The sequence below is a fragment of the Nerophis lumbriciformis genome, linkage group LG07 (genome assembly GCF_033978685.3).
Source record: "Nerophis lumbriciformis linkage group LG07, RoL_Nlum_v2.1, whole genome shotgun sequence".
NCBI lineage: Eukaryota > Metazoa > Chordata > Actinopteri > Syngnathiformes > Syngnathidae > Nerophis > Nerophis lumbriciformis.
In genome coordinates this window covers 12,967,501-12,988,582 of record NC_084554.2, presented here as the reverse complement: position 1 = coordinate 12,988,582, position 21,082 = coordinate 12,967,501, and the positions used below count along the sequence as shown (strand labels likewise).

The 21,082-nt window shown below is 43.1% G+C and overlaps 1 protein-coding gene across 2 annotated transcripts in view; it reads right to left on the bottom strand.

Moving 5' to 3' along the window:
• Positions 1–6,270: 6,270 nt before the first annotated feature.
• ncapg2 (non-SMC condensin II complex, subunit G2) overlaps positions 6,271–21,082 on the bottom strand; it is a 47,932-nt gene continuing 33,120 nt past the window's right edge. For both annotated transcript variants that reach the window (XM_061964781.1, XM_061964782.2), the window contains 13 exons: positions 15,476–15,640; positions 15,228–15,298; positions 15,010–15,166; positions 14,761–14,934; positions 13,869–13,979; positions 13,650–13,799; positions 12,633–12,732; positions 12,131–12,333; positions 10,553–10,687; positions 10,376–10,479; positions 6,879–6,973; positions 6,729–6,816; positions 6,271–6,661 (listed from right to left, as the gene is read on the bottom strand). In XM_061964781.1, the coding sequence (XP_061820765.1) occupies positions 6,613–6,661; positions 6,729–6,816; positions 6,879–6,973; positions 10,376–10,479; positions 10,553–10,687; positions 12,131–12,333; positions 12,633–12,732; positions 13,650–13,799; positions 13,869–13,979; positions 14,761–14,934; positions 15,010–15,166; positions 15,228–15,298; positions 15,476–15,640 (1,602 nt within the window). In that variant the 3' untranslated portion in view covers positions 6,271–6,612. The remainder of the gene's footprint in view (positions 6,662–6,728; positions 6,817–6,878; positions 6,974–10,375; positions 10,480–10,552; positions 10,688–12,130; positions 12,334–12,632; positions 12,733–13,649; positions 13,800–13,868; positions 13,980–14,760; positions 14,935–15,009; positions 15,167–15,227; positions 15,299–15,475; positions 15,641–21,082) is intronic.

Here is a 21,082-nt window from a genome sequence, read left to right as displayed (position 1 = left end):
GAGGGGCCCAGTTATAATAACCTCTCTCAAGACCAGGGATATTCAACACAATTGTTTTGGGGGCTGGACTTCTCCTTTCAGTATAGTCTTACTTTTTATATTCCGGAGAACCAGCGTTCTCTACAGTAGACATTTGATTTTGGTCTATTTATTTTGTCAGAGTTACAAGAGCACTCTGCTGTTTTAAAGACTTCTGGTGCAGCCATCTTCTTAATGTAACTGCACATTGTCCTTGAAATAAACAAATACAAACAAACAGGAGCACTCTAGTGTTTTTAGGAATTTGCTGAACTTGGGGGCGGTATGGTGTCTTTTCGATTTTGCCCCTGGGCAAACAGTTGAATAGCCCTGCTCTAGACTCTAATTAAGCTACTGACTATTTATTTTCCTGTTAATAGCTGCTGTAACATGCTGTCATCTACACTTTTTAAACTTTACTAAGCACTTATTTATTGTGCTGCAGCGATTAGCTTGCCTGCTGCTGTTTGTTCCCAACTGTGTACCATTTTCCATATCCTCAAATTGGGATATATTGTGAAAAAACAACATGAAGCGGCACTACTGCGACATAGGAATGCATTGATACATTATTTCCACTTTTTTTACAAATTAAAACTTGAAAAGTGTGTTTTGCAAAAGTATTTTTCCCCCTTTACTCTGATTGCAAGCAAACGGCTTCAGAAGTTGTCGCTCGGAAGACTCAGCAAAATGCTCATTTGCTCTCAGCAATTTAGGAATGAGGATTATTTTGAACTTTGCAACTCAACGGAGAGTCATGTGCCGATAGATATAACCATCCCAGTCAACGTCCGACTGACAGTTGACAATGCAAGGCACTGTTTTGTGTTCTTATTTGAAACCTTTAGCAATAGTGCTACATGAGGACACTCCAAAGCTCTCACCAGGTCTGTTATTAACACAGAATGTGCTCCCTATGTTACAAAAGTAGTGTGTGTTGCTGTTCATTCTCAGAAGTCAATGCGCCCAGGGGAGAAGATACGGCTGAGCTGCAGCTATCGATTAGTTTGTTTGCTTAATCGCATAAAATGCACTTTTTAGCCTGCATATAGTTGAAACCAAAATCTGTCATTATTCCACTTCATCAATTCTGTGCTGGAATAAATTTCAAATAAAAACCCAATAAAATATATTTATTGTAGCCACTGGGGTTTGTTCTTACTTAGCAGCATTGTTAAAAAAGTAGGGATGTCCGATAATGGCTTTTTGCCGATATCCGATATTGTCCAACTCTTTAATTACCGATACCGATATCAACCGATATATGCAGTCGTGGAATTAACACATTATTATGCCTAATTTGGACAACCAGGTATGATGAAGATAAGGTACTTAAAAAAAAAAAAAGATAAAATAAGATAAATAAATTAAAAACATTTTCATTAATTACTAGTTTCTATGTAACTGTTTTTATATTGTTTTACTTTCTTTTTTATTCAAGAAAAGGAGTAAAAGTAACTGTTAAAGGTTAGTACTATTAGTGGACCAATCATGTGTGCTTACGGACTGTATCACTTGCAGGCTGTATTGATATATATTGATATATAATCAGTGTTGGGTTAGTTACTGAAAACCAGTAACTAGTTAGTTACAGAGCTTTGGGTTATGACCGAAAGGACAAGATCACGGGTACAAGCGGCCGAAATGAGTTTCCTCCGCCGGGTGGCGGGGCTCTCCCTTAGAGATAGGGTGAGAAGCTCTGTCATCCGGGGAGAGCTCAAAGTAAAGCCGCTGCTCCTCCACATCGAGAGGAGCCAGATGAGGTGGTTCGGGCATCTGGTCAGGATGCCACCCGAGCGCCTCCCTAGGGAGGTGTTTCGGGCACGTCCGACCGGTAGGAGGCCACGGGGAAGACCCAGGACACGTTGGGAAGACTATGTCTCCCGGCTGCCCTGGGAACGCCTCGGGATCCCCCGGGAGGAGCTGGACGAAGTGGCTGGGGAGAGGGAAGTCTGGGCTTCCCTGCTTAGGCTGCTGCCCCCGCGACCCGACCTCGGATAAGCGGAAGAAGATGGATGGGATGGATGGATGGATGGATAGTTAGTTACTAGTTACTTTATTTAAAAAGTAACTCAGTTATTTACACCAAAAAGTAATGCATTACTGTAAAAAGTAACTATTTAGTTACTTCTTCTACTTTTTTTTTTTTTAAAGCTCCCATTAATGCTCTTTTAGCCTTCATTTCAGTACTGTTATTGCACTGGAGAATAATACAATGTGTTGATCAACTTGACATGCATTTGCATCACTGAACTCTGCTAAGCAATGTGCTCTACATACAACACACAAAGACAAAGATATGTTTCAAAGGGCCAATTTATTTCAGGCCAGAACAAATTGACAAAACTATTTTAAATAGCTGCAACATAACATACATAAGTAACAAACAGCATAATAACACTAACACTAACCACATTAAACCCAGATTCCGAACTAACAAAGGTCTTAACTCATTCTCTTTCTATGCCACATCAATATGGAATGCACTCCCAACAGGTGTAAAAGAAAGGGAATCTCTATCCTCTTTCAAAACCGCACTAAAAGAACACCTCCAGGCAACTACAACCCTAAACTAACACCCTCCCTTCCACATAATACCTCTTCGGATTGTAAATAATCAAATGTAGACACTTTTTCTTATAATTTCTGATCTCTCTCTCTGTGTCCACTACTTGCTGTACATATCCTACCAAGTCAGTCCTACACTGTTCCAATGTCCATTTCTCTGATGATGCAATTGTTGATGACTGAAGTGTTGATACCAACCAAACCTAACCCCCCACCCCCCTCCATATCCCACACCCCGGATTGTAAATAATGTAAGTAATTAAATGTATATACTCTAATGATTATCTTGTGTGATGACTGTATTATGATGATAGTATATATTTGATAGTATATATCTGTATCATGAATCAGTGGACCCCGACTTAAACAAGTTGAAAAACTTATTCGGGTGTTACCATTTAGTGATCAATTGTACGGAATATGTACTGTACTGTGCAATCTACTAATAAAAGTCTCAATCAATCAATCAATCAACAACATAGCTGTAAACCTGGCTTCACCTAAGGAAGGCACACGTGACATACACAAAGCCTAACCAGGCAGATTTGAATTGTTGTTTTGGGTCAGTAGACGGGATCTTTGATCCAAGACACAACTTACATTTAACTAAAATTTTATTTTCTTTGTGCTCGACAAAAGAAAAGAAGTGAGAATATCTCATACTTGCCAACCCTCCCGAATTTCAGTGCCTCTCCCCGGGACAACCATTCTCCAAATTTCTCTCGATTTCCAGCCGGACTTAAGGCACGCCCCTCCAGGTCCGAGCGGATTTGATTGAGGACAGCCTGTGGTCACGTCCGCTTGGCCAACCAAAAGGTAACCACAGAACACTATACCGTATAGTCGTACGGTATAGTGTTCTGTGGTTACTTTTTGGTTGGCCAACGGTTTACGTTGTATTGCGCACCCCCCTCCCCTCCCCTTCCCACACACACACACACACACACACACACACACACACACACACACACACACACACACACACACACACACAGAGAGAGCGCAGAGGAAGAATCAGAAGCACGTCTCTGCTTCGCTGCATTAAAACACACTCAGATATTCTGTTTCTAGCCGATACTACATAAAAAGTAACGTAAAATAACGCAGTAACGCATCATGTAGTAACGGTAACTGAGTTACTGAATATAAAAAATAACGTGTTAGATTACTAGTTACCGCCGAAACTAACGGCGTTACAGTAACGCGTTACTTTGTAACGCGTTAGTCCCAACACTGTATATAATGTAGGAACCAGAATATTAATAACATAAAGAAACAACCCTTTTGTGTGAATGGGGGAGGGAGGTTTTATGGGTTGGTGCACTAATTGTAAGTGTATCTTGTGTTTTTTATGTTGATTTAATAATTTAAAAAAAATAAAAAACGATACAGATAATAAAAAACGATACCGATAATTTCCGATATTACATTTGAACACATTTATCCTTTTTTATAGGGATGTCCGATAATATCGGCCTGCCGATATTATCGGACATCCCTATAAAAAAGGATATTAATGAAACTTTAAAGCAGAGATGTCCGATAATATCGGCCTACCCATATTATAGGCCGATAAATGCTTTAAAATGTAATATCGGAAATTATCGGTATCGGTTTCAAAAAGTAAAATTACCGTATTTTCCACACTATAAGGCGCACCTAAAAACCTCCAATTTTCTCAAAAGCTGACAGTGCGCCTTATAATCCAGTGCACCTTATATATGGACCAATATTGAGCCACAACAGGTCTCGCAACTACGGTAACTACGCCGACTTAATTTCCCCGGGGGAAAATGAAGTTGGCGGCTGCTTACAGTAGTTGCGAGACCTAAACTTTATGTAAAGACCCAAAAATGGCTCCTATTAAGAGACACGCTTACGACGCAGAGTTTAAACTCAAGGCGATCAGTCACGCAGTAGAACACGGGAATAGAGCAGCAGCGAGAGAATTTAACATTAACGAATCAATGGTGCGGAAGTGGAGGAAGCAACATGATGACCTGCGCCAAGTAAAGAAGGCTAAACAGAGTTTCCGAGGGAACAAAGCGAGATGGCTCCAGTTGGAGGACAAACTGGAACAGTGGGTTGTTGAACAGAGAGCAGCAAGTAGAAGTGTCAGTACAATCACTATTTGTTTTGTCGACATTCCCTTTAGCGCAGCTCCATCTAATGGATGCATAACGTAACGCCAGCCTCTACTGTAGCGTCTATTCTATGCGCCTTATAACGTGGTGCGCCTTATAATGCGGTGCGCCTTATATATGAACAAAATTTTAAAATAGGCCATTCATTGAAGGTGCGCCTTATAGTGTGGAAAATACGGTAAATGACTTTTTAAAACGCCGCTGTTACGGAGCGGTACATATCCGGTAAAACACGGACGTAGGGCCCTACGTTCGTGTTTCACCGGATATGTACCGCTCCGCCAAGTATACTCTGGACTGAAGCTGTGTGCCTTCATTGTTTTTGTAGCTGTTGTTTTGAGGCATGTTTAAAAAAAAATAAAAAAATTATGCACTTTGTGAAAGTCAAAGTATAGTATTTCCCATAGTTGTAGTGGGTATCAGGATTATTTCAGGGAGAGCATGTCCCAAATTCCAAGCTGCTGTTTTGAGGCATGTTAAAAAAAATAATGCACTTTGTGACTTCAATAATAAATATGGCAGTGCCATGTTGGCATTTTTTTTAGGGATGCCGATAAATGCGTTAAAATGTAATATCGGAAATTATCGGTATCGTTTTTTTAATTATCGGTATCGTTTTTTTTGTTTTTTTTATTAAATCAACATAAAAAAACACAAGATACACTTACAATTAGTGCACCAACCCAAAAAACCTCCCTCCCCCATTCACACAAAAGGGTTGTTTCTTTCTGTTATTAATATTCTGGTTCCTACATTATATATCAATATATATCAATACAGTCTGCAAGGGATACAGTCCGTAAGCACACATGATTGTGCGTGCTGCTGGTCCACTAATAGTACTAACCTTTAACAGTTAATTTTACTCATTTTCATTAATTACTAGTTTCTATGTAACTGTTTTTATATTGTTTTACTTTCTTTTTTATTCAAGAAAATGTTTTTAATTTATTTATCTAATTTTATTATTTTTTTTAAAAAGTACCTTATCTTCACCATACCTGGTTGTCCAAATTAGGCATAATAATGTGTTAATTCCACGACTGCATATATCGGTTGATATCGGTATCGGTAATTAAGAGTTGGACAATATCGGAGTATCGTATATCGGCAAAAAAGCCATTATAGGACATCTCTACTTTAAAGGGAATGTGAGAAATGGGGTAAGGTACTGAGGATGATCCAGGTCATTTCCACGTTACAATACTAGGCTGAACTTGTGTGTCGGTTTGTCACTCACAGAGACAAAGACTCATTGGATTAATTATCTCTGCCAGGAGGTTATGTATTTGTCTGTATGTTAGCAACATAACACAAGATGTAACAGGCGGAATATGATTAAACTTTGAAGTCGTCAAAGTCAATGGGATAAGGAACAAGTGCTTACATTTTGGGGCTAATCCGGGATAGATTCAGGACTTTTTTAAAAGGATTATTCAGTATTGGGAGATGGGGTCTGGTGCAGGTCTGCACACTCCCGAGTGCTTTTCCAGTTATGTTTGTGGCCATCACAAAACAAAATGTGGAAAAGCGCCAACTGTGTCTTTGCAAAGATAATCAAGTTTAATTAAGCCTTTCAATTTACAAAATGCTCATATTTGTATCTTATTTGGCTACATATTATGACACGGCAGCCATGAGGCCACAAAAGCTTTTATATGAAAATGTCTTGAATATTCTTAATGGCTGTGTTAATGTTCATTTTTCTTAAGATATCAGGCGATAATACCCGTTTGGCCATTATGTGTAATATTTACAGTATTTATATTGATATGATGCTGGGAGTTTTGTGATGTAGGAGGTGAGAGTTTCATTTTACGGTGTTGTTAATCACGTTCTTGCTTTTGGAAACACCAAAGAGGTTTTGCAACACTGCAGATGATCAATTCAGCATTTCATCCAGAGTCTTTGCAGCAGCTTCTTGAATGAGCCTGAGAAGAGAAGGACAAAGCTGACGCATAGCAAAAAAAAAAAAAGATCTTACTGGGCGCGGCCTACCTGTGGATGTCGCCGCTGTCAGCGTGCACGCGGAGCTGCTGTTGAACGTGCGCCGCCGCAGTCTTTAAGCATGCCTTGGACTGTCCCGCTGCGGCAATGATATAAAGACTTCAGCATCAACTCCTTTTAGACACATGAAGAAGCACTCACCGCCTCTGAGGACCGCCAGGACATTAACAACGGCAACCAGCTCGCTCGGACTGCTGAAGACATCCAGGGACGAGACCACCTCGACCAAAAATGCCCTGAAGGCAAAAAACAAGGCTGCTTAGTTTCTGTAAGTCTGTATGTCTAAAAAACAAATAATCAGCTTTTTAAAATATGTTTAAAGGCCTAATCAGATGATGTTTGACTGTTTAATAGGGATGTAACTAGAGATATCCGATAAGATCGGACTGCCGATATTATCGGCCGATAAATGCTTTAAAATGTAATATCGGAAATTATTGATATCGGTTTCAAAAAGTAAAATGTATGACTTTTTAAAACGCTGCTGTACAGAGTGGTACATGAACGTAGGGAGAAGTACAGAGCGCCAATAAACCTCAAAAGGCACTGCCTTTGCGTGCCGGCCCAATCACATAATATCTACGACTTTTCACACACACAAGTGAATGCAAGGCATACTTGGTCAACAGCCATACAGGTCACACTGAGGGTGGCCGCATAGACAACTTTAACAGTTACAAATATGCGCCACACTGTGAACCCACACCAAAAAAGAATGACAAACACATTTCGAGAGAACATCTGCACCGTAACACAACAGAACAAATACCCAGAACCCCTTGCAGCAGTAACTCTTCCAGGACGCTACAATATACACCCCGCTACCCCCTAACCCCCGCCCCCACCTCAACCTCCTCATGCTCTCTCAGGGAGAGCATGTCCCAAATTCCAAGCTGCTGTTTTGAGGCATGTTAAAAAAAAAATAGTTGAGGAATGCTCATCAAACACTTATTTGGAACATCCCACAGGTGTGCAGGCTAATTGGGAACAGGTGGGTGCCATGATTGGGTATAAAAACAGCTTCCCAAAAAATACTCAGTCTTTCACAAGAAAGGATGGGGCGAGGGACACCCCTTTGTCCACAACTGCATGAGCAAATAGTCAAACAGTTTAAGAACAACGTGTCTCAAAGTGCAATTGTAAGAAATTTAGGGATTTCAACATCTACGGTCCATAAAATCATCAAAAGGTTCAGAGAATCTGGAGAAATCACTCCACGTAAGCGGCATGTCCGGAAACCAACATTGAATGACCGTGACCTTCGATCCCTCAGACGGCACAGTATCAAAAACAGACATCTCTAAAGGATATCACCACATGGGCTCAGGAACACTTCAGAAAACCACTGTCACTAAATACAGTTGGTCGCTACATCTGTAAGTGCAAGTTAAAACTCTCTTATGCAAAGCGAAAGCCATTTATCAACAACACCCAGAAACGCCGCCGGCTTCTCTGAGCACGAGATCATCTAAGATGCACTCATGCAAAGTGGAAAAGTGTTCTGTGGTCTAACGAGTCCACATTTCAAATTGTTTTTGGAAATATTCAACATCGTGTCATCCGGACCAAAGGGGAAGCGAACCATCCAGACTGTTATCGACGCAAAGTTCAAAAGCCAGCATCTGTGAAGGTATGGGGGTGCATTAGTGCCCAAGGCATGGGTAACTTACACATCTGTGAAGGCACCATTAATGCTGAAAGGTACATACAGGTTTTGGAGCAACATATGCTGCCAACCAAGCGCTGTCTTTTTCGCCCCTGCTTATTTCAGCAAGACAATGCCAAGCCACATTCAGCACGTGTTACAACAGCATGGCTTCGTAAAAAACAGAGTGCGGGTACTTTCCTGGCCCGCCTGCAGTCCAGACCTGTCTCCCATCGAAAATGTGTGGCGCATTATGAAGCGTAAAATACGACAGCGGAGACCCCGGACTGTTGAACGACTGAAGCTCTACATAAAACAAGAATGGGAAAGAATTCCACTTTCAAAGCTTCAACTATTAGTTTCCTCAGTTCCCAATCGTTTATTGAGTGTTGTTAAAAGAAAAGGTGACGTAACACAGTGGTAAACATGCCCTTTCCCAACTACTTTGGCACGTGTTGCAGCCATGAAATTCTAAGTTAATTATTATTTGCAAAAAAAAAATAAAGTTTATGAGTTTGAACATCAAATATCTTGTCTGTGTAGTGCATTCAATTGAATATGGGTTGAAAAGGATTTGCAAATCATTGTATTCTGTTTATATTTAAATATAACACAATTTCCCAACTCATATGGAAACGGGGTTTGTATTTTGGTATACAGGTGCAGAGAATTGCACTACGGTACTTGTATGCCAAATGTTCCTTTGTGTCTTTTTAACTAAGTTTACATTTTTTAATATCGCATTTGGTTTTGTACTTTCAACTTTACGGATTTTTTTTTTAATGCATTTTTATTTCTATCATTATCGGCGGTCACTCGAACGAGTATGACGATCCTCCTGGTAGGGGTGTATCCCTTTATGGAGGATGCCTGTGCGTGACTTTGTTTTACGTGGGGAGACTGGTGCACAGTCAGTCACCACACGATCCTTGACAGAATCGGGTCAGGGCCCAGTGGCATGGAGTCCAAGACGACTGGGGACCCTTTTCTGCTGCAGCCTTCTTCCGCCATCGCAGCCGTTGTGGTAGTTCTTAAATCTATCGTCTTCCGCCTGCTCCGCCGTTGAGGTCTTCACCGTATCCCTGGCTAGGGGGCAGTCAGGTACTAGGCCTTATCATATGGCACACTGCAATCTACTGAGTTCAGACAAATGCAGATGAGCTTCAAGCACACCTGTGAAGTGAAAATCACCTCAGGTGACTACCTCTTGAAGCTCATCGAGAGAATGCCAAGAGTGTGCAAAGCAGTAATGAGAGCAAAGGTGGCTATTTTGAAGAAACTAGAATATAAAACATGTTTTCAGTTATTTCACCATTTTTTGTTAAGTACATAACTCCACATGTGTTCATTCATAGTTTTGATGCCTTCAGTGACAAACTAATCATGAAAATAAAGAAAACGCATTGAATGAGGAGAAGGTGTGTCCAAACTGTTGGCCTGTACTGTATATCGCAATAATATTGTACCGTGGCATTAATACTGTGATAATATTTAACCGTGACATTTTGATATCGTTACATCTCTACTGTTTAAGGATTAACACAACTGTATTATGTGATTGTAAATTAATTTTACATGTATACACTTTGATAAATCATCAGGTTTTTTTTTCTGCACATGCGCCAGACAGTCGACTTAAACAACATTACATTCACAAGACCTCCAACCTACAGAAGGAATATGTGTGAAATTTAAAAGCCTTTTGATAAGACATACCCTTTGAGAAAAACATCTGTAAGCATCCCTGCTGTGTGGATACATGTCAAACTGCCACATCGTAACAAAACTTTACATTTTAACAACTACAATTGTATCAAAATTGGGTGAAAATAAGATAACTATTGGATAGTTGGGGTTACACTTTAACTAATAACACATACACAGCTATTCCTATGCTTCTGTTTCTGGCTCAGTCAGCTTCCTTCCTACTCAGGTTCAGTCTCTTTGATGGTCAGTTTAATTGTTTGTCAGCCCTTTTCTTACTATCGTTTACCTTGTGACCGGAGATGACTTCAGGATGACGGACAGCAGGACAGCTGACAGAGGCGGCATGTCCTCAACGTTCTCCAGGATCATGACCTCTTCTGGGTTTGTTATCTAAACAAAAAGTGGTGTTCACCATCTCCTAAATTTGAGCAAGACAAACAAGCATCATGCAAGCCGTGCTCACCTTTTGGAGGGTGTGTCTGGTCTCAACAACGATGAGAGCAAAAAGGGTGGAGAAGACCCCCCTGAGAGGAGCCGACGTGCAGGTTTGAGCCACCCACAGGAAGTCAGTCAGCCCGGGAACAGCCAACTGACACAGCTAAGAAAGAGCAGAAACAAAAGAGCAAAGACAACAATGAACAAGCCAACCAAGCAGTGGTTTCCAAAATCTGCAGCTCAATATATATATTGCCTTGAAGCATGTTCAAGGAATACAAATGCAACATACATATTAGAACATTACAATGAAGGTTTAGCAGTAGAGATGTCCGATAATATCGGACTGCCGATGTTATCGGCCGATAAATGCTTTAAAATGTAATATCTGAAATTATCGGTATCGGTTTCAAAAAGTAAAAAGGTATGACTTTTTAAAACGCCGCTGTTTACACGGACGTAGGGAGAAGTACAGAGCGCCAATAAACCTTAAAGGCACTGCCTTTGCGTGCCGGCCCAATCACACAATATCTACGGCTTTTCACACACACACACACACACGCACACACGCACACACACACACACACACACACACACACAAGTGAATGCAAGCCATACTTGGTCAACAGCCATACAGGTCACACTGAGGGTGGCCGTATAAACAACTTCAACACTGTTACAAATATGCGCCACACTGTGAACCCACACCAAACAAGAATGACAAACACATTTTGGGAGAACATCCGCACCGTAACACAACATAAAACACAACAGAGCAAATACCCAGAACCCCTTACAGCACTAACTCTTCCGGGATGCTACAATATACACACCCTGCTAACCCCTACCACCCCCCCCAAAACCCCGCCCACCTCAACTTCCTCATGCTCTCTCAGGGAGAGCATGTCCCAAATACCAAGCTGCTGTTTTGAGGCATGTTAAAAAAAATAATGCACTTTGTGACTTCAATAATAAATATGGCAGTGCCATGTTGGCATTTTTTTTCCATAACTTGAGTTGATTTGTTTTGGAAAACCTTGTTACATTGTTTAATGCATCCAGCGGGGCATCACGACAAAATTAGGCATAATAATGTGTTGATTCCACGACTGTATATATCAGTATCAGTTGATATCGGAATCGGTAATTAAGAGTTGGACAATATCGGAATATCGGCAAAAAAGCCATTATCGGACACCTCTATTTAGCAGCACATTAAAAATTACATTTAGCATATGTTGATCATGCAGACACATTTGATTAACCAATTTTATTTTGTAATCCAAAAAACAGAAAAACAATCTTAAAAGCATACTATTTATTCAGTAAGTGATCAAATTAGAGCGATATAGTACTATAGTATATATAAATGATTGGTTATGTGTGAAAAAGTCTAATTTTGTTGTTTCTGTTTATTTGCCAAGTAAAAACCACATTTGTACATATTCTGATAAATCGTTTTCCTGTTTTTATTACAGATGTTCTAATACATTTGGTAAGTACTGTACTGTTGGTCTTCAGTTTTCTGCATGCACTCCTCTGTGGAAAAAGGTTTGAACACCCATGCAATAAACAATCAACACTTTACAAATAAGCTTATGAGTACCTGTTTGCCCTCCTCCGGTTCCTTCTTGAGTCGGCGAGCCAAGAGTTCTATTATCTTCTGGAATATGTTTGCTACCACATCTAGACACACGGTGGCAGCATCTTCTTCATCTCCCTCTGCATGTCTGTTGTCTTCTAGGACCACACAGTCCATCACCTCCTTCAGAAGCGGCAGCACAGCCGGGATACACAAGTAGCCCGTGTCTGCCAAGCAAACAACTTTTAAGTTTTTAGCTTTGTTATTGGTGCTTCAAACATTCAGGATAATACCTTGACTCCTTACATCACAAATACAGAAATTCACTGATGTGGTACATTTAAACACAGGACGTGAACTAATAATCAATAATTGCTGAAACGAAGGAATTAGGATTAACTATAATCTCTGCCTCTTCCTACTCCTTTTCGGACAGGTTGATTTGTGCGAGTGTAAACATGTAATGTGCCAACTCTGTTAAACATGTTTGACATAAGCTAAACCATTGCCAGATTCAAACAGTCACCTGAGAGCAGGACCAGCAAGCAGAGTTGCAGAATTTCACTTTGGAGGCTGTCATCAGCCAAACCCACCAGCACCACATCTTTACAAACTGACAGGAAGTTCTGATGGAAGAAAAACCATTAGGTCAGTTCACATCCACCATTTTTTGATGGCGGGGTCCATCGTCTTTGGCTTTGGGGCTGCGTCTTGTGCATTTTGTTGTTTCTTCTTTATGATGAGGGTGAGTCCATAGCGCGCTGAATGGCTGACTGAATGACAGTGTTTGATTTAATGTAAACAATTGAATTGGTCTGATGTGACGAAACTCAATTTGTGAAGTTGGTGAACCCGGAAAAAATCCATAACTTAGCCGCAGCATTGTATAAAGAGCAGGGTTCAAAGCGTGGGAAAAAGTAGTGGCTTACAGTTCGGAAATGTGACGAAACTCAATTTATTGTCAGCATTGGAAGTTGGTGAACCCGGAAAATCCATAATTTAGCCGCAGCATTGTATACATTTTAGCGCAAGGATCAAAGCGTGGGAAAAAAAATAGTGGTACAGTCTGGAAATTACAGTACACAGGTTTCCCATTCATCTCTGTGAACAAATAAAACATAGCTTTACACTTGTAATCCTGTTTTTTCCTTTTTGAAAAATACATTTTGACTACGGTAATATGAGTGTGATAAATGAGTAGAAAATGAGGTAAACTACATATTAATTAGCAAAAAGCACATTACTACCATCTGCTGCCATTTATGCCTCTTCTTCTACCCTAATTACTAATTACTCTGACTAACACAGTGCACACCGAGTTGATGATTTAGAAATAACATTGTATTCATGCATTTTTTGTTTTAACTTTCAAAATGAATCAAATGGGCCCAGAGCGGGTTGATTTTGTTTGACATCCCTGACTTAAATGTTTCCAGGAATTTTCCATGCTGGAAAATCTATTTCCCTCTTTTTAAGAACGCATATGAACCCTGTCAATGATTATGACTCTTATAAACTAGTTAGGCAGAACTTCCACGCTCACCTCAGATATCTCTATTGCTAATGGTGTCATTGTCTGGGCATCCTCATCAGTGTCTCCTTGACGACCTTTGGCCAGAAAGGGCAGCACCTTCTCGGCCACCCACGAAGCCGTGTCCTCCAAAGACAGCAGGTACTCACGGCCGTCTGACAGCTAGGGGACGATGCATTATTTTTGACAAAAGATAACCTCTTTGCAGCCTCAGACAACAAGCAGACTCACATCGTGTTGCATGTGCGCGCTGAGGCGGCCGTGAACGGTGAAGGCTTTCAGAGCCACACTTGAGGTGTGTGCAGCATCAGAGGCGCCACTGAGGTGAGAATACAGCACCGCCTAAAGAGAAGAATGCGAACATGAGAAATGGTCTGATATGAGAAAAAGTGGACTGCTAACTAGAGATGCCCGATAATATCGGCCGATAAATGCTTTAAATTTAATATCAGAAATTATCGGTATCGGTTTCAAAAAGTTAAATGTATGACTTTTTAAAACGCCGCTGTGTACACGGACTTAGGGAGAAGTACAGAGCGCCAATAAACCTTAAAGACACTGCCTTTGCGGGCCGGCCCAATCACATAATATCTACGGGTTTTCACACTGAGGGTGGCCGTATAAACAACTTTAACACTGTTACAAATATGCGCCACACTGTGAACCCACACCAAACAAGAATGACAAACACATTTTGGGAGAACATCCGCACAGTAACACAACATAAACACAACAGAACAAATACCCAGAACCCCAATATACACCCCCCGTTACCCCCCCCCACCTCAACCTCCTCATGCTCTCTCAGGGAGAGCATGTCCCAAATTCCAAGCTGCTGTTTTGAGGCATGTTAAAAAAAAAAAAGCACTTTGTGACTAAAATAATAAATATGGCAGTGCCATGTTGGCATTTTTTTCCATAACTTGAGTTGATTTATTTTGGAAAACCTTGTTACATTGTTTAATGCATCAAACGGGGCATCACAACAAAATTAGGTATAATAATGTGTTAATTCCACGACTGTATATATCGGTTGATATCGGAATCGGTAATTACGAGTTGAACAATATCGGGATATCGGCAAAAAAGCCATTATCGGACATCTCTACTGCTAACAACTCACCTTCCAGTTTCCTAGAACTGTATGGAGCTGACTTAGTGGCCCCCGACTCAGAGCCAGGACTTTGTCACGAGTGGACGAGTGAATTAGTATGTACTCCAGGTAGGCAAGTGCCAAATCGGGTTTGGCCTCCACCGTCTCAAAGATCTGCACCTTCTGACCACGGTTTACCATTCCCTAGGGAGTGACGGAAAAAAAGACATCACAGAGTGTTCAGGACTCATTTTGTTGTTGCAGTGATGACCAACTGACCCCTTGCTTGTTGGGCAGGGCTTCAGTAAGCCAGTCAGTGATGAGCTCCAGGAGGCTTGCAGCTTTGCCCCACATGCACATGCAGTCCAGTAGCATGCCGTATTGCAAGGGTGTGGCTTCAGAGTTCATCTTCCTCAGCCGGGACAGCACACCACAGCTAGGAGTGACAAAGAGAGGCCAGTGAAATCGCCAAGACAGAAAGACAGACTCGTGCTCACCTGAATGTTGGAACTTGATTGGCGGGCAGAAGAGAGGCCATCTGAATGAGAGGAGCTGTACACCGCTCATCCTGAACAACACAAATAAGTTCATTTTTAGATAGGTCAGGTAAGGCTAATTGAAGCAGCAATAACAATATAGTCAAGACGTGATTACGCTCCAGTGGATAAGTATTCAACATTTACGTTAATTGAACCCGTCAATGGAGAATAAGTGTCTGAAAATAATTATGTAAGGGTGGTAGTACCTCAAAGATGTTAAAGTACTTGCTCATGACACTGCCAAACTTGGTGTAGGTGAACTTCTGAGCCTCCTTGTTGTGTTTCAGGGTGTTGTTGATGCTCCTCCACAGGATGGCCACCACCTCCAGCAGACTGGCCATCATGTCTTTGGTCAGAGGTGCACTCTCAGCCTGCGGACACCAGAACAAATCATCTACGTTTTTTCCCTGACTAAATGTGGAGGATTTCTGCTGCAGATACAAAATGAACAACTAATACAAGAGTGACATGGCTCATCAGTCCAAATTATTATTTAACCCTCTGGCTGCTGTCCATCAACACGGACTTGATAAAAACTTTCCTACAGGGCCTGAAATCAAAGTGTCTTAATGAGGAGAGTCAAGTGTGCTTCCCTGTGGATTTTTAACCGTGACTGTCATAATAAGTACACACATATACATACACACACACACACACACACACACACACACACACACACACACATACATACATACATATATATATATATATATATATATATATATATATATATATATATATATCCATGCACATATATATACACTGTATATACATAGATATATTCTGTATACACATACATACATATACACAATATATATATATACACACATATATATATACATATATACACACATATATATATATATATACACACATATATATACACACACACACACACACACATATACATATATATATATACATACATATATATATATATACACACACACACACACACACACATACATATATATATACACACATACATACATAAATATATATTTATATACACACACACACATGTATATATAAATTGTAATTTAATAGTCTAATAAAAACGCTAAAGAAACGTTATCTGTAGGGATGTCCGATAATGGCTTTTTGCCGATATCGTCCAACTTTTTAATTACCGATACCGATATCAACCGATATATACAGTCGTGGAATTAACACATTATTATGCCTAATTTGGACAACCAGCTACGGTGAAGACAAGGTACTTCTAAAAAAAAAAAAAAAAAAAAAATAGGATAAATAAATTAAAAACCTTTTTTTTTAATAAAAAAGAAAGTAAAACAATATAAAAACAGTTACATTGAAACTAGTAATTAATGAAAATGAGTAAAATTAACTGTTAAAGGTTAGTACTATTAGTGGACCAGCAGCACGCACAATCATGTGTGCTTACGGACTGTATCCCTTGCAGACTGTATTGATATATATTGATATATAATGTAGGAACCAGAATATTAATAACAGAAAGAAACAACCCTTTTGTGTGAATGAGTGTAAATGGGGGAGGAAGGTTTTTTGGGTTGGTGCACTAATTTTAAGTGTATCTTTTGTTTTTTTATGTTGATTTAATAAAATAAAAAAACAAAAACAAACAAACGATACAGATAATAAAAAAAACGATACCGATAACCTCCTCTCTGAGCTGCCACCTTAACGTGGTAGAGGAGTTTGCGTGCCCCAATGATCCTAGGAGCTATGTTGTCCGGGGGCTTTATGCCCCCTGGTAGGGTCTCCCAAGACAAACTGGTCCTAGGTGAGGGATCGGACAAAGAGCGGCTCGAAGACCTCCATGAATAATAAAAAACAAGGACCCAGATTTCCCTCGCCCGGACGCGGGTCACCGGGGCCCCCCTCTGGAGCCAGGCCCGGAGGTGGGGCACGTGGGTCCCCCCTCCAATGGGCTCACCACCCATAGCAGGGGTCATGGAGGTCGGGTGCGATGTGAGCTGGGCGGCAGCCGAAGGCAGGGCACTTGGCGGTCCGATCCTCGGCTACAGAAGCTAGCTCTTGGGATGTGGAACGTCACCTCGCTGGGGGGGAAGGAACCTGAGCTAGTGCGCGAAGTGGAGAAGTTCCGGCTAGATATAGTCGGACTCACTTCGACGCACAGCAAGGGCTCTGGAACCAGTTCTCTCGAGAGGGGCTGGACTCTCTTCCACTCTGGCGTTGCCGGCAGTGAGAGGCGACGGGCTGGGGTGGCAATTCTTGTTTCCCCCCGGCTCAGAGCCTGTACGTTGGAGTTCAACCCGGTGGACGAGAGGGTAGCTTCCCTCCGCCTTCGGGTGGGGGAACGGGTCCTGACTGTGGTTTGCACTTACGCGCCAAACCGCAGCTCAGAGTACCCACCCTTTTTGGATTCACTCGAGGGAGTACTTGAGAGTGCTCCCCCGGGTGATTCCCTCGTGCTACTGGGGGACTTCAATGCTCATGTTGGCAACGACAGTGAAACCTGGAGAGGCGTGATTGGGAAGAATGGCTGCCCAGATCTGAACCCGAGCGGTGTTTTGTTATTGGACTTTTGTGCCCGTCACAGATTGTCCATAACGAACACCATGTTCAAACATAAGGGTGTCCATATGTGCACTTGGCACCAGGACACCCTAGGCCGCAGTTCCATGATCGACTTTGTAGTTGTGTCATCGGATTTGCGGCCTTATGTTTTGGACACTCGGGTGAAGAGAGGGGCGGAGCTTTCTACCGATCACCACCTGGTGGTGAGTTGGCTGCGATGGTGGGGGAGGATGCCGGACAGACCTGGCAGGCCCAAACGCATTGTGAGGGTTTGCTGGGAACGTCTGGCAGAGTCTCCTGTCAGAGAGAGTTTCAATTCCCACCTCCGGAAGAACTTTGAACATGTCACGAGGGAGGTGCTGGACATTGAGTCCGAATGGACCATGTTCCGCGCCTCTATTGTCGAGGCGGCTGATTGGAGCTGTGGCCGCAAGGTGGTTGGTGCTTGTCGTGGCGGTAATCCTAGAACCCGTTGGTGGACACCGGCGGTGAGGGATGCCGTCAAGCTGAAGAAGGAGTCCTATCGGGTTCTTTTGGCTCATAGGACTCCTGAGGCAGCGGACGGGTACCGACAGGCCAAGCGGTGTGCGGCTTCAGCGGTCGCAGAGGCAAAAAGTCGGACATGGGAGGAGTTCGGGGAAGCCATGGAAAACGACTTCCGGACGGCTTCGAAGCAATTCTGGACCACCATCCGCCGCCTCAGGAAGGGGAAGCAGTGCACTATCAACACCGTGTATGGCGGGGATGGTGTTCTGCTGACCTCGACTGCGGATGTTGTGGATCGGTGGAGGGAATACTTCGAAGACCTCCTCAATCCCACCAACACGTCTTCTTATGAGGAAGCAGTGCCTGGGGAGTCTGTGGTGGGCTCTCCTATTTCTGGGGCTGAGGTTGCTGAGGTAGTTAAAAAGCTCCTCGGTGGCAAGGCCCCAGGGGTAGATGAGATCCGCCCGGAGTTCCTTAAGGCTCTGGATGCTGTGGGGCTGTCTTGGTTGACAAGACTCTGCAGCATCGCGTGGACATCGGGGGCGGTACCTCTGGATTGGCAGACCGGGGTGGTGGTTCCTCTCTTTAAGAAGGGGAACCGGAGGGTGTGCTCTAACTATCGTGGGATCACACTCCTCAGCCTTCCCGGTAAGGTCTATTCAGGTGTACTGGAGAGGAGGCTACGCCGGATAGTCGAACCTCGGATTCAGGAGGAACAGTGTGGTTTTCGTCCTGGTCGTGGAACTGTGGACCAGCTCTATACTCTCGGCAGGATCCTTGAGGGTGCATGGGAGTTTGCCCAACCAGTCTACATGTGTTTTGTGGACTTGGAGAAGGCATTCGACCGTGTCCCTCGGGAAGTCCTGTGGGAAGTGCTCAGAGAGTATGGGGTATCGGACTGTCTGATTGTGGCAGTCCGCTCCCTGTATGCTCAGTGCCAGAGCTTGGTCCGCATTGCCGGCAGTAAGTCGGATACGTTTCCAGTGAGGGTTGGACTCCGCCAAGGCTGCCCTTTGTCACCGATTCTGTTCATAACTTTTATGGACAGAATTTCTAGGCGCAGTCAAGGCGTTGAGGGGATCTGGTTTGGTGGCTGCAGGATTAGGTCTCTGCTTTTTGCAGATGATGTGGTCCTGATGGCTTCATCTGGCCAGGATCTTCAGCTCTCACTGGATCAGTTCGCAGCCGAGTGTGAAGCGACTGGGATGAGAATCAGCACCTCCAAGTCCGAGTCCATGGTTCTCGCCCGGAAAAGGGTGGAGTGCCATCTCCGGGTTGGGGAGGAGATCTTTCCCCAAGTGGAGGAGTTCAAGTACCTCGGAGTCTTGTTCACGAGTGAGGGAAGAGTGGATCGTGAGATCGACAGGCGGATCGGTGCGGCGTCTTCAGTAATGCGGACGCTGTATCGGTCCGTTGTGGTGAAGAAGGAGCTGAGCCGGAAGGCAAAGCTCTCGATTTACCGGTCGATCTACGTTCCCATCCTCACCTATGGTCATGAGCTTTGGGTCATGACCGAAAGGACAAGATCACGGGTACAAGCGGCCGAAATGAGTTTCCTCCGCCGGGTGGCGGGGCTCTCCCTTAGAGATAGGGTGAGAAGCTCTGCCATCCGGGGGGAGCTCAAAGTAAAGCCGCTGCTCCTCCACATCGAGAGGAGCCAGATGAGGTGGTTCGGGCATCTGGTCAGGATGCCACCCGAACGCCTCCCTAGGGAGGTGTTTAGGACACGTCCGACCGGTAGGAGGCCGCGGGGAAGACCCAGGACACGTTGGGAAGACTATGTCTCCCGGGTGGCCTGGGAACGCCTCGGGGTCCCACAGGAAAAGCTGGACGAAGTGGCTGGGGAGAGGGAAGTCTGGGCTTCCCTGCTTAGGCTGCTGCCCCCGCGACCCGACCTCGGATAAGCGGAAGAAGATGGATGGATGGATGGATACCGATAACTTCCGATATTACATTTTAACGCATTTATCGGCCGATAACGGCAGGCCGATATTATCGGACATCTCTAGTTATCTGCATATTCAAAGACAAATATTTGTTTTTTTTTCCTATATCAGTATCAACGTGTCAACTTTTTATTATTACATCCATCCATCCAACCAAATTTTCTACCGCTTATTCCCTTTGGGGTCGCGGGAGCCTATCTCAGCTACAATCGGGCGGAAGGCGGTGTACACCCTGCACAAGTTGCCCCCTCATCGCAGGGCCAACACAGATAGACAGACAACATTCACACTCACATTCACACACTAGGGCCAATTTAGTGTTGCCAATCAACCTATCCCCAGGTGCATGTCTTTGGAGGTGGGAGGAAGCCGGAGTACCCGGAGGGAACCCACGCAGTCACGGGGAGAACATGCAAACTCCACACAGAAAGATCCCGAGCCTGGGATTGAACCCAAGACTACTCAGGACCTTCATATTGTGAGGCAGACATTCTAACCCCTCTGCCACCGTATTATTACATGATGCCTTAAATTACATTAAATGACAAAATACAAAAATGTAGTTATTTACTGCAACGATTGATCTAATGTGAAAGAGTCCTTCAATGCACATTTACATTTCCGCATTTCCTGGATTTATACGCATGCACCAAATTTAGTGGGTGCATGAATTCCAATTGGAAGCACGTCTCGCCAGAACAGCAGCAAGAAATGTTGGCACTCGATGAAAAAGAGTCTCCAGACTCTATTTAGCATGATGGCGAGCTGTAAGTCCTACTAGTGTGACTCTCAAGAGACAAGCAGAGCAGCATGTTGTGCCAACATTCAAGGGCGTACGAATGACTTTGGGGGAAC